The sequence below is a fragment of the Ruditapes philippinarum genome, unplaced genomic scaffold, assembly GCF_026571515.1.
Source record: "Ruditapes philippinarum isolate M1 unplaced genomic scaffold, ASM2657151v2 ctg8108_1_1_1_1, whole genome shotgun sequence".
Lineage (NCBI taxonomy): Eukaryota > Metazoa > Mollusca > Bivalvia > Venerida > Veneridae > Ruditapes > Ruditapes philippinarum.
Window position 1 is genome coordinate 23,230 of NW_026860908.1, and position 14,313 is coordinate 37,542.

At 28.7% G+C, this 14,313-nt stretch overlaps 1 protein-coding gene across 1 annotated transcript; it reads left to right on the plus strand.

Annotated features, from left to right (window-relative positions):
- The first annotated feature begins 720 nt into the window (after positions 1 to 720).
- On the plus strand, positions 721 to 7,168 carry LOC132713892 (NAD(P)H-hydrate epimerase-like). The gene is made up of 6 exons (XM_060696597.1): positions 721 to 1,031; positions 4,401 to 4,509; positions 5,086 to 5,196; positions 5,652 to 5,829; positions 6,245 to 6,328; positions 6,594 to 7,168. The coding sequence occupies exons 1-6, from the start codon at positions 895 to 897 to the stop codon at positions 6,842 to 6,844; spliced, it is 870 nt and encodes a 289-aa protein (XP_060552580.1). The 5' UTR covers positions 721 to 894; the 3' UTR covers positions 6,845 to 7,168.
- Positions 7,169 to 14,313: the final 7,145 nt, after the last annotated feature.

The window sequence follows — 14,313 nt, forward strand, 5'->3', positions numbered from 1 at the left end:
CAAACCTTTACACATTATTTATTCCTCGATATTGTGAATCAGTATTCCATTGCCTCGAAATAGATAAATACAAAGATTCATGTAAGTACAACCTTTGATTGCTCGACAAGTGGTTGAATTTTGTTACATTTAAAAATATCATTAAAACAAACTACATCTAAAATGTTTTAATTATGAGTATTTATTCTACGTCATATAAATCTGCGACGTATGATTTCATACAAAGTGGAACTGTGTCTGCATTGTATATGTGACAGTAAATATACTTTCATGATGAAAGTCCGTGAATCAAAACAAATTTCAATCATACTGATATGAATAGCTATGTGTACGACTTAAATATTATAATCGATAACGATAATGTTAACTGTTTTTGACACGGTGTTTTATATATATGACAAATTTATCGTAATCCAGCATATGTATGATTTGTAATTAACTTACAACAATACCACATCCGTGTATTCTATATTTCAAACTTGTTTAATACCGTAGCAGGAGATTAACCACTACTATAGTTTTATATTGGAAAGTGAAGGAGGACATCTAATATTGTTATTGGAAATATGTGAAGTGACGTTCGCCGTCTGCTTGCCATTTGTATGCGGGATTAGTTCTCGTCTTGTGAAACAACTGTAGCCATATTTGTTTACGATGTTTTTTCTTCGGATACTTAAATAAGGATTTAAAACTGATAATAATTCTGATATAACTTGTTTATGTGAAAAATAAAGCTAGGTTTTAAATGGATAAAATATTATGAATACGTTATGCAATAGACTTTCTTTATTTATTTATTAAATGTTTACTTAAATCAATCACTTTGTAAACAGCTACTATTTAAGATAAAAATAATTCATAATTTAAATATACTTCAAACTATAAAAGAAATAGATGGATAAGATGGATAAGATTTCCGTGAACCGATTTTCATTTCGTAGAAAAGGAAGTCATAAAAAGGATAAACAAAAAGAAGACAAACATGAGGATAAAATTGATGAAGTTGAACAGCCAAAATTAAAGTACATTAGGTAAGATTATGTTTTAAAATTGATTTTATATAGAATTTAATACATTTTTAAGATATTCAAAATATATTCAAGATTGTGAAAAAAAGGTAATGTTAAACAAAACTTTTGAGTTTGATTCTATTTTAATATAGATTTGTATAATTAAACAACAAATTCAGATTTTAACCATTCCATAAAAAAAAAGCATGTTTGGTGCGAACCATTATACAATTTTTTTTTGGTTTCTTTTCCCTTTTCAATTATATAAGTTCAAAATTTTTTTGAAATTTTTTTTTTGGTTTTTTTTTAAATTTTTTTTTTTTTCAAATGAAAAAATTTTGTAGGGAACATTTTGCATTATTGTTGTAATTGTAATTTTAAAATGTTTGGGGCCCGCCCTTTTTTAAAAAAAAAAATTTAAAATTTTTAAAATTTTTTTAATTTATATAAAAATTTTTTTTTTTGGTTTTTTTTCAATTAAACCTTAAATGAATAAATATTTTTTAAAAACCTTTTTAAACCCCAGTATGAAAAACAAAAATAAAGAAATTTAAATGGTTTTTTGGGCCCCAAAATCTATTTTTGAAGTAAAAACAAAAAAAATTTATGCTTTATTATAGTTTGGGCTTTTTTGTTAAGCGAGAACGAAATAAACCGGCGCATTCGGGCATGCCTTTAAGGTGTGTTGTAGAAAGGAAATTTATGAATATTTATGTAAAATGCGTACTTGAATAAACTTCAATAAACTAACGGTGGTTTGAAATCAAGTAGTTCTTATACAGGGCGTTTAAACAGGTTTTGCATGTGTCTTCATTTTTCACCCTTTTCCTATTTTATGTTATCAGTAAATTTAAAACAAATCTTTCAAAGCAACTAAATCTTAAAAACTTTAAAAAATAAAGTAAAGTGTTTTTCTGCCGAAATCACACACAATGTGGCGAGGAACGTCTTAAATATAAAAAACAAGGTTAACAAGAAAGGTGGCGTTTTAGGTACGCAAAACGTATAAACCGCAATATTTTGTAATTATAATTGTTGGAAACAGCAAGAAAGATTTTGACTCCAGTGGCCGGTAGAGACCATGGTTTGACTCTACATCGTCAACCTAAACCCATTGTACACACATGGATCAATTTATATTGTAAAAAATATCAAGACCTAAGATATGCATTTCGTATTGATGCATTTTCTCACTGCATTATCAACGCCTAGATTATAGAGATGGTTAAACAAATGTAACAGCTTCACATGACATGGATAAAAAAACGTTGTTTGCAGTATCTCTATTTTAACTTCAAGTCAGTTATAGTCTATCTGTAATTGAAAACACCCAACAAACTATGTAGAAAAGACTTATACCTCTAGAGAAATGACACCCAAATCCACTTTTAATTACTGCAGAAAAAACATAAGATATGTTGTGAATGGAGCCTAAACATTAATCAATAAAATGGCATGCGTTTCTCTCCTCAATATCTTACATGTTAATTAAGGTACATAATGTTACAAAATTCGAGTTAAAAAAAACTGGTTGTTGAGGTAATATTGTAGTGACAAAGCAGTTATTTGTATCAATTGTCTCAAACTTGCTCTCACATACAGAAACATCTTAAGTTTATAAAATTGTGTGCTTTAATAAAGAAGAGGGGTTTATTCTTGTTATCTTCAGACACATTAAGATACTCAATAAATGTCTTTGATATTTAAATCATATTCTTTCTTGAGTTAACAGTGAGCCGTCTCATGTTGTAAAAAGAAAGAAGTGAATATGTGAAGCAACAATACTGCTGAGATAATTATATACTTATAATGAGAAGGTGGAACGACACACAGCTGTCTTAAATCATAACTATCTTAATTTCTTATATGTCAGTGATATTCTGTAAAAGAAGTATGAAGTAAGGCGAAACCCACTTGGGAGATGGAAACAAAGAGAAATCAAGAGATCAATAGCCATTCAAAGATACTTTGTTTTAATTATCCTATTAATATATTGCTAGCGACATTCAACATGCCCCCTCAAGTATTCCTAAACCGCTTCTATAAACACGATTTGTGTAAATTATTTGTAAAGTCATGCAAAATATGTCGAACAACACGAACTGAAAAGAAGTGGTTTAAACGGTTATTTTTTAATCTCTAGAATTCAGCTTTTCCTCCCGAAACAACCATTTTGAACATGTCTCCTGCAGACCTTAATTTACCAAAATTTGGTACATGCAGTTTAAACCTTTAAAAAACCGAATTTCGACCTATAAGCCTAACAAACATAAATTGAGATGTTCGGTTAAAGGCTGTTTAGAAGTACACGTTCATTATAATGTATCATATTAATACGACAGTAGCTAGAAAAATACTTTATTATACTTTTATGTGCAAATATTTTGAAGATTAGGCTCTGATCAAATATAAGATGTAACAATGTATCTGTCTGTTGTAATAAAACTATTGTTGAAACTATCTGTGCTTCAGCGCTGTCTACATCAGAATCCAGGATTTTAATATTTGCTTTAATTAGTCTGTAGAATGAGATTGACAAGACATTTTATCTTAGCGTATGTACCTAAAACGTTCCCATTTAGACAAACGCTTAAAAGAATATCTATAATTTAACAACATAATTTGGATATATTTAAAGGTAAAACCAAATTTATACACTATCCAATTTTTTCATGGGAAGTTGGATTTAAGAAATGGAATATAAATCAACATCTTGACACATGAATATTAAATTATCAAAATAGAAATTAACACGATATAAGAAGAGATAACCAAGTCTTCCCCCGTGCTTAACCATTGTGCACTATTTTTGTTTCTCTTGGCTCCTTGCTGGTGGTCATGTGTTCCTTTATTCATTGTGAGATGTTTTTAAAGAATTTAACACTTCATTGTTGATCTTTGTTATCATATTTAAAATCTAAAAAATATATCCTTAGCCGTGAACCATATTTAAAATACTCTTTATTATTTTTATCATTCATTTTGCTTTACTTTTCCGTTACATTCAAACACCCGCAACCTTTAACAGGATTGGTTTGCCCTTAAACATTTCTTGGTTTTATTAAAAAATATGTCATTTATATATCTTCCTTTTGCATCGATAGTTTAAAAAAACACACAGTAAAACAGAAATATTAAGAAACCTTTCGTAAAAAAACCTCCAAAACACTTCGTTACGGTAAAGAGCTTGTGTAGTAATCACCCATGCCCACACATGCATCTCATTATGACCCTTAAACAGTTCTTATTTTCAATATCTTATTCATTGAACCCAGTTAATGAAATAAAAAAAACTAATTAATTACCTACAAAGCTGTGATAAAAGCAGTGTAATGTTTAACCAAGATCTGTATTTCACGACAAAAAATAGGAATATCTTTATTGTTTCAGTCAGAAAGAGGCCAGAGAAATCGAGCAAGAATTATTCACAGAATATGCCTTTAGTGTTGATCAACTTATGGAGCTTTCGGGATATAGTTCTGCTGTTGCCATAGCAAATGTGAGTTATCATACTTGTATTTCAAACTAGAGTTTCTTTATTGCTTTATATCTCTTACGTTGTTTTCCGTAAAAAAAATATTTTTTAATAAAAATATTTATTTTCTTGGAAACGATGATCAAAACAAATCAGCAACTTCTATGATATGATGCTATAATTGTTCAGTATTCAATTGTCCTTTGTGAAAACTATTCCTTACGAATATTTGATATTGTCTTTGCAATTAGCAAATGCCTATTATGCTTGTGACTATGGAGACCTGACAATTATTTTCTGATAAGATTGATATAAACAAACCCTACAAAGGTTGCTTATAATGAAGCACCGCAGTTATCGATTGATGTACACTTTGAAAAAGATCAAAGGCACCTAACTTTACGCCAACATGATTGAATATGTCTTGAATAATTTTAAAAGCTTTCATTTATGAGTTGGGCAGCTAAGTACAATCGCAGTATTTACCATATCGTATAAAAAGCAATGTGCATAAAACTCTTAATCAAATTTGATGGTAATTTTGTCATGCTTAGATTGTTAAAGTGTTGGTTACTTCTATAATAATGGCATGTTTTTTAGTGTTACCCAGTTGAAAAGATGACAAAAGATAACCATGCTGTCCTTGTCTGTTGTGGACCTGGAAATAATGGCGGGGATGGACTTGTGTGTGCCAGACATCTGAAAATGTTTGTATGTTATTGTTTGTATTTTATTCAGTCTTTCTGCACTACTGATACAGTAGTTTTAGGATGTACAGTATCTGTGTGTGCAAGTTCTGTCTTTTTTTTTTTATTTGCTATCACTTAAACCAAAGATGATTTAAATAAAATATTTCTGTTTCATATTTTGCTTCATATGAAAAATAATATTGTTGTTGTTATTTTTATTATCATCTGTCACTTATCTAGGTTTACGTTTTACAGCCACTGTTAAGATCAATTGCTTTACATTTACATTTGATCTTATTGAATAGAATGTAATAGAATAAAAGAGTAAACCTTGTAATGAAAGCATTAGACTTTGCACCTAGCACAGACTCGTTTAATCTGTAAGAAATAAAATATGTACTCAAATCAATGCAAATAAATTACATCTATATTTTATGTTTATACTCCTTTTTATGTTTTCTGTTGTATTTATTGCAGGGATATAAGCCAACAATATTCTATCCAAAGAGACCGAACAAGCCTCTATTTAACCGCCTGTATAAACAATGCGAAGGCTTGGACATGCCTTTATTATCATTCTGTCCGTCTGAAGCACATCTAATTACAGACTCGTACAACTTCGTCGTTGATGCATTATTTGGACTTAACTTTGATGGTAATTTTGAGCTTTGTTATGCTGAATTTTACCCAATTTTTATTCAAATAGCATGACCATTGCATTGTCGGTATGACCTTCAACCGACCACCAACCAATTAACTAACCAGTCACTCAATCAAAAAAAAAAAGAAAATAAACGCACATCATGTTGCTTATCATTATTTATTATATACGCAAAGAAAATGTTCCATGTATATGATAAGTTTTGAATTGTATTGTGAGTCTAAATTCTTAATTCCTGTAGTTACAAACACACAGGTTATTTTAGCTAATTTGTTGTCATTTCAATGAAAGTATAGGTTTTTACGATTTTTTTTGTTTAAAATTAAGTAATTTAAGAAAGAGACAAAATCTTTTATCTTTTGCACAAAGTATAGAATGACTGTCTTTTTTTATTTTGTTCTATCGACAGGTCCTGTAAGAACGGACTTTGAGTCTGTAATGGATACTTTAAAGAAAGTCGAATCACCAATTTGCAGTATAGATGTACCGTCTGGTATGTAAAGCTTCTGACAATTTGATGTCAATTCCCAACTCCGATTCATTACAATGTATGGTTCATTTCGTTAAATATCATGTTCTTAAGAATAAGCTTTTTCTCAGGCACATAAGGTATTATATTGTACTGGTTAATGCCTGTCTCAATAACGTTAATACCACTTTTGGCAAAAACAACAAGGAATGAACTGTTTAATAGTATGTTAATCTTACAATATTCATTTGAATTCATTCGAGTAGTTAATGCTATTTCCATGTTTCAGGATGGGATATCGAGTCCGGCGATGAAAATGGACTGAAACCAGATATGCTTATTTCTCTTATCGCTCCTAAAAACTGTGCAAAGTTTTTTAAAGGCAAACATCACTTTCTTGGAGGTCGGATTGTCCCCAAAACACTTGAACAAAAATATGAGTTGAATTTACCGGTGTACCCAGGTACTAATTGTGTTATTGAGCTTAAAATGGACGATGAGGAAAGTGAGGACAATAGTGACAACAAAAGTGATTATTAAGTTAGGACATGGTTTAAAAAAATAATTCAATGTTTTGCTCTTAAATGGGTCATTCAGACAAGTCCAGGAACATGTCAAACAACATTGCATATGATATTATGTGCGGGGAATATTAGACTATGTAGTTTTAGTTATAATGTTATTATAGTTTTATTCATTGGATTTCTGTAAAGTAAAACTTCATAGTTCAGTCAATTAAACATGAAAAATATGAAGTCATTATGAACAACATGTGATCATTTTCAGTAGGAAAACTTGATGTGTTTCTCTTATCTATTTTTATTATTTTTTCTTTTTTTCTATATTTCATTTTTCTTTCATTTTTCATTTTATTTTACGGATAAACATATTGTTCGCCTGTGTATATTTTACATTGAAAGACATTGAATATGTTTTAATCTTTCTGGCCATGTTTGTTTAAACTAGTCAATTAAAAAAAGATAATAAAGTAAACGTATGTTATAAATTATTTCTTAAAAAGTTATAAAAATGTATGTAACAGTTTCTGAAAAGATATGATTGGCAATATAAATGGACTGTCTTCTACTTATACATTTTTGTTATGAGTATATTTATAGCTTTTGAGTATTGTAGTATATGCTTAAGTGGAAGTCAAATCACTATTGTTGTGCGTACGTTTTGATACGTATTATTGTAACATTTGTTTTTGTTGTTTTTTTTGTTGTTTTTTGTTCACGTTTATTTTTTGTTTCTTCGTGTAACAAACAGGTTACATTTTTCATTTTTATACAAGTCATTAGAAGAGCATCATTAAGAGCACATGTTTTCCTTTTCTGTAAAAAGCTTTAGGAAATGGAGCTTAACTGCTTCAGTCGTCTTTATTCAATTGTGTTTCCTCATAACTCTCAGCTTTCAAAGTAAACTCAATATTTATTTATGTTTTGCTATGTAAGAAAATATTTTTAAACTATGAATTCTAAAGAAAATGCAAATCATACCTAACAAAATAATGCAGTTTATATGTTTCATTTGAGAAGTCATATATATATAAAGTTAAATGTCAAATTGTCAGACAAGTATACTAAATCATATAGAAAATTGCAAACTCACGGAACCAGACGCCATGTTCGGCTTTATAAAGTTAAATTGCATAAGAGGAAGTTTTAAATAATACAAATTTGGGAAACATGTCCATAAAAGCATTTGTATAAATTGGTAAATTGGAAAGAAATGATGCAATTTAAATGTAAAAGTAATAATGGATATATATAAATATTGTTTAATTTACAAAGAGTAGATGATAAATTGTATACTTGCGTTTTATTTATAACCAGTTTAGCCCGCCTAAGCACGTAGTCTCAAAGATTACCGATGGCCCTCGTAATTGCAATGTGTTCTTCGTTTGTTCGTCGTTATCCTAAACTTATGTTTAAGAACATATCTTTCTTCACCACTATTGGTATGTAGCCCAAAAACACAAGAATATTTCTTTGTTAACATTAGCATGGTATTAAAAAAACGCATATTAAAAAATACCTGTACTGAAATATACACTACTCAAAATGTAAAAAGCCGGTTGGTGGCGGCGGGATATTTTTGTTTGTCCAAAATTTTATCATTCATCTTATGTTCGTCAAATTTTACGGACAATAATTGACCAGGAAACTGGAATTGCTTTTCGATAAAGTTGAAATGACAGGATCATTTGATTCGATGGTCGAAATGTCAACTATTTTGGTTAAAACGGAACATCGAGTCTAATGACAGGTACATTTTCAATAAATTCTATATAACTTTTTTATCTATTAAATGATATGTATGCTATAATGCCAATTCAACTCTACGATTATCCTTACAATTTAAGATGAATTTCAATAGCCAATCAAATAATTTATATATAATGCGTACATATTCGTAGTGGAAGAACATTGTTTCAACAACATTATTGTGCAGAACTGTTTGATTGGTCTGAGCATCAATATACACTATATATACTTTTTTATAATTGTGGTTCACATCGGCCATACAACTGGGCCCATCTTTACATCTCTTATGGCAATGAGTGAAGTCAAAGTTCTTGTAAAAATGTTATCCAAAAAAAAAAAAATCAAAATCATTATGCTTATATTTGCTATAATCATGAGAAATTATTTCATATTTAATCTCTTTATCTTCACATAGGTAACATATAACGTGCTCAACATCAAGTATTAAAACATAATATGCACAAAACCAACCTCTTGCTCAATTCCAAGTTAAAGCCTTATGTGCATTTGATATCTATTTTTATATAATATTTCCAGTCTTTCGAAATGACTTACTGCGAAATCACGATTAATTTGTTTTGTCTGTAATGGTATATTAAAATTGTAATTCGAAAGGAAATGCAAATCATGTAAACTAAATCAATTAAATGTATGCGTGTCTTAAAATAAAATCGTTTGAATTATAATCATAGCAAGATCATGTTCGTATTGTAAGACAGCTGCGTCCAATTATTTTACAAATTACAAAGCTCGATGAACATGACACCATGCTCCTTAGAGCTAAATAAGTCATCATCAGAGAAAAGTTTTCAAAAGCTCTTTGAAATGATAATCAAACATGTAATACAAAATTAGATGTTTCCACTGAAGCAAACAACAAACTATAAAAAAGAAAAAGAAAATTAATGAAAAAATAAATTTGCTTAATATTGTAAAGGCGTCATGTTAATGATATCGTTTTATTAATTTACAGTAACTCGAACGTAAAAGACGTTTTAAATCATTAGATATATAACCAGTTCATTTATGTTTCTATTGAACGTTGGCAAAATTCCATAGTATTTCTTTTTATCCTTCCGATTTTATTTAAATTTATTCATGATAGCAATGAGTGCCTGATTCTGTTTCAAATATCTCCTGAAGTAACACGTTCCGATGTTTTCATGCCTTTGCAAACTATTGTTTTATGTAGTGTATTTCAAATACATGTATACAAAAAAATTTTGATAATTTTATAATTGACTTGCTGTATATACTTATCTAATCTTTTGTTTTATTCTCTAACATGGTCATAAAACTAAATTTATCCAAACACAGATTTATTACTTGTGTAAAATGTGGACATATTTTTTGAAACACCCTGTCCTTATATTATTTAGCCTATTGTTACAACAAGTCTCATAATTAATGTAGTTAAATATAAACGCAAGATGATAAGTTAAACTTAGAGCAAGTCAATGTCAAGATGATGTTTTTTTTAACAAACAAAAATTAAATTAAGAAGACAGTACCAAGAATCAATATACTTATTATATCTGAATATTTAAAAATATTACTAGGTACATGTAATTCCAGAAGGAATGAAGTTTCTAAAGAGTTTTTGATGTATTTAGAAACAAAAATATAAAGTTATTATCTACTGAACGAGTACCCAGCTATCAACACATTGGACGAAGCACAGGCTTAGTCTGAAATAGGTGTTCTGTTCTGTAGACTCATTATATATGATAACAAAGAATATAACGACAATTTTATTACACAAACAAAACATTTCTTTGATGTTTCGATAGAACTTCAAGTTGCTTCCAGTACAATAAGAGTTGTATATGATTGGTTTGAAAATCACACAAATCATTTCCTTTCCTTATAAATAACAGTTGTATAGAAGATCACAGTTAATTGTTTCGGGTACAGTCCAAATATAAAGCAATATGATCAAATGAAAAAGTCTTACACGCTTCACATTGTTCCTCAGGTAGGGCATGTCGTCTGTTTCCTTACTTGCGCCTTTTAAAAAGTAATTGTTTGATAAAGTGTTCAAAATGATAACGGCAGACCTTAATTATAGCATTATAAAGAATTATACACAGAAACAAAATGAATAAGTAATATTCATATTTCATAAGTGCTGGTTTTAATGTGATTCATTATCATTGTTATCTGTTTTGTGACTATGAAATTTCTATTACAATTATAATATTCATTAAAATCTCATATGATATCATACAATCAATTGCTAAGAGAATTCCTAACGGACAATGCATTTCATATTGTGTCACATTTACATTAAGTGCTAATATTATTAGCATATAATTCAGACTCACATGTAAGTACGATCGAAATTATATAACAAAGTAATTGTTGCATTGGGAAATATTTAATTGATTTTGTCTGGGTCCATGTTTTTTTTTTTTCTAATAAATGAAAGTTGTTATCAACAGAATCATCCTTTTTTGTGACAATAACTTTTTAAACATTAGTAGTCATATACGAGATATAAATTAGTTCTTTATCATATTGGCTTTATTGTTAAATTATGATTAATCTAATAATAGATTCATCTTTATGGCAAATTCGAGAATGGAACGTAAAATTGATATTTAACTTTGTAAATGGACAACTATAACTATTCATATTTTTTTTTTAAAGTCAGAGTTACCATGGTTTTATTTCAAGTATTTTATCTGCGTACAATATAACTCTAGGACAAGGCAATTACATGGGACTGACTCAAAAAGTAAAGTTTAACTATAAATAAACATGAAAGGAATACATTCGTTATCGTCCAATTTTTTTATGGAAAATCTGCTTTTTATGATAAGAATAATATATATCTCGTCTTTTATTAATTGAACATAAAGAAAAGTATAAAGAAATCTCTTTCAATGTTTTCCTCACTAATTCCTTCTAAGAATAAATCTACTGTAGAAATTGTATGCACTTTAGTCTATTTGCCCTTTAAATTATATGGGAAAATTCGTTTTATTTGATTATGAGATATTTCCTTCGGACTAATAGCTAGAACATGTCACATGCTATATCAATATCATATATAACAATGGTATATGGTATTATATTACTTCTTATCTGTATTACATTTAGGTTGAATGTATATAATATCATATGTTTGTTGTTGTTGTTTTTACAGAAAGCAATAAAATATGCCAAATTCAGGGTATATAGTGAGTGAACAGGTGAAGGTCGAAATAGGTTTACATTTTGCCATAATTCCTTTCAATTTTATAATTTACTTCAATAGCTCACATGACCCAATGAAATTTCTGTAAATACCAATCATAAAAGTTTTTTAACATTCAAGTGGGGCAGTCTTTTCATATTTAGGGTATATTTTTTATCCTATATGTTTCAATATCAACCTTTGGTCAGTCAACTTGACAATGAAAATATGAGCCTGATGTCACTTTTAAAGCTATTATACTTAGTTCACTTCAGTGTTATCTCATATGTTGTTATGGTGACCTACTTGTATCATTGTAATGCTTTATTTGTTTAATTACGTTTCAGATGCCTAGGTGAATGATACAGAAAGTATTAGGTAATACCTTGATAGACAAGATAATTTTGTGTGGAGACTTATTAACTGAAACATACTTTTAATTAATAAAAAGTGTGGTCATAACACAAACGTAGAATCCTATGTAAATTTATTATGCTGTATTTAAATCGATTGGGTCTACAAAGGGCGAATCCTCCATAAATATTTCAAGTAACGATAAAAGCAATATAAATATATCATTTGCAAAATCATATAAATATATTGGTTTATACAGTTCTAAGTGATTTAGAATGGACATTTACTTAATGAATAATATTATTTCGGTCTATAACATTTTATCGTATGCTAATTATATGAATATACATTAAACAGGATCTATAACCTCAAACTTCTAAAAAAATCTTTATATAACCTTTTGCGGGTATTGTTATGTCTGAAACTTAATACAATAAACGTACTTATTCATTGTATCGCAGACCTTCCATTATAGACAAATTCAATAGTTATTATGGTTTTATGACATTGTCTTATTAACTTCAACGTTAAGAACACATATAAAAGGTAAACTAAGTAAATATTTCTTTCATTAATTAAAAAATATACTTTAAGTTATCAATCTTTGTAAGAAAGAATTTCAAATGAGAATTTTTTCACTTTTCAATTCCTTAAGTTTAAGTTTTTACCGAACTCACAACTTCCGCAACAGTCCTAAGGTTTTCGCCGTGTATTGAAAGACATTTTACGAATTAACAAAATTAAAGTCTTTTTCTATTTGATACATTTAATATCAATGCATATTGTAAAAACCGTTCTCTCACAACATCAACATACTAAAACCGAATTGTCTAGGGTTAACAGAGATGCTAGTATGTCAGTATTATGCGACAAAGTGGCGTGTCACATGTGTGTGCCTTTTATATGTCATTTCAAATAATCTGCGTTATCAATATTGTTATTTTGTTTACGGCTGCGACGTAATTTATATATGACATCCATGTAGGAAGAGGCTTAAATAACTCTTTATGGCAATTTCGCTAAAAGCAGGAGAACACGATTTGTTTTCTTTTTCTCATCTGTAATAGATCTGATAACAATACTTGTCGATCGGCTCAATACAGATTAGTATGATATATTGATCGATTGTTGGAGAAAAACACATTTTCAATTTATACTAGACAATAGTAAATAACATCGCATAACAGAAGGAACTCATGATTCAATGTGATAAGAAAATAATTACATACACAAATTGACGTAATGTTCGCAGATGATGTGATTGAATGCCATTTGTTTCTTTAATGACGTTCCTTAGATCTATCTTTCAGGCTGGATCTTTTGCCATTACATGTCTATCCATATGAAAAATGATAGCGTATTTATTTTCAAATGTTTGATTGTTCCGTAACAAAATCCTAAATATTTTGTTTTTTGAAGATTTTGTTTTAGGCTGTTCTTATAGTTTGATTGATTGTGTTAATATATGAAGACTTGTTGTGACTTTCAAGCAATCAGACAATAATAGAATCAATGCTAAAAAAATAAATTTATAACCGTAAAAAAGACAAGTTTCTTTAATTTAAGAATTTTGATATCTAATATTTATACCGATTGACTAATCAAGGTAGGGTAGGGAATTTTATCAGTGTTGATCATTAATGCCAAAAAGATGTATTAAGATTATACACAATAGTAAAGTACGTCAATATAATAAATTACAATTACATCACAATATGTTCGACATACATAATGAGGCTTGTATCGAACTGTTGATTATCTGTCTATTACTACAAAATAAAATCACAATATTCTTAAATGCAAATATATAATTTTTCTTGGGATACGTATCCGAATTGATTAGAAATATTCAAATATAAATGTTTCTTGTAGTTCCTTAACCTTTGATTAGATATCAACTTAATAAAAACTCTAGAAATAATAAAATGCAAAAATAACAATCTTCAACTAATTATCAAATTATCCGAAGAAAAAACTAAGAAATATAATTTTACAAATTTATATTCCTAAATCTAACACATATTTACATGTATTTCTCACTTAAATATTTCAATACAAAAATCCCTTATCTTGCATCAAACATTTGCCCAATGGGTTTTACTTAAGCAATAAAGTATTTTTAGCACCAGATATCTACGATGCGTGGGTACTAGTAAATATAATTACAACCTCGATCTTATCCGTAGGGAGCCAAACCTAAACTAAACAAA

Excerpts from the sequence above, each read along its gene's own strand:
- LOC132713892 (XM_060696597.1), top strand. The coding sequence starts at position 895 with ATGGATAAGATGGATAAGATTTCCGTGAACCGATTTTCATTTCGTAGA. Across the intron at positions 1,032-4,400 it reads CCAAAATTAAAGTACATTAG|TCAGAAAGAGGCCAGAGAAA; the intron begins GTAAGATTATGT and ends TTATTGTTTCAG. Across the intron at positions 4,510-5,085 it reads CTGCTGTTGCCATAGCAAAT|TGTTACCCAGTTGAAAAGAT; the intron begins GTGAGTTATCAT and ends CATGTTTTTTAG.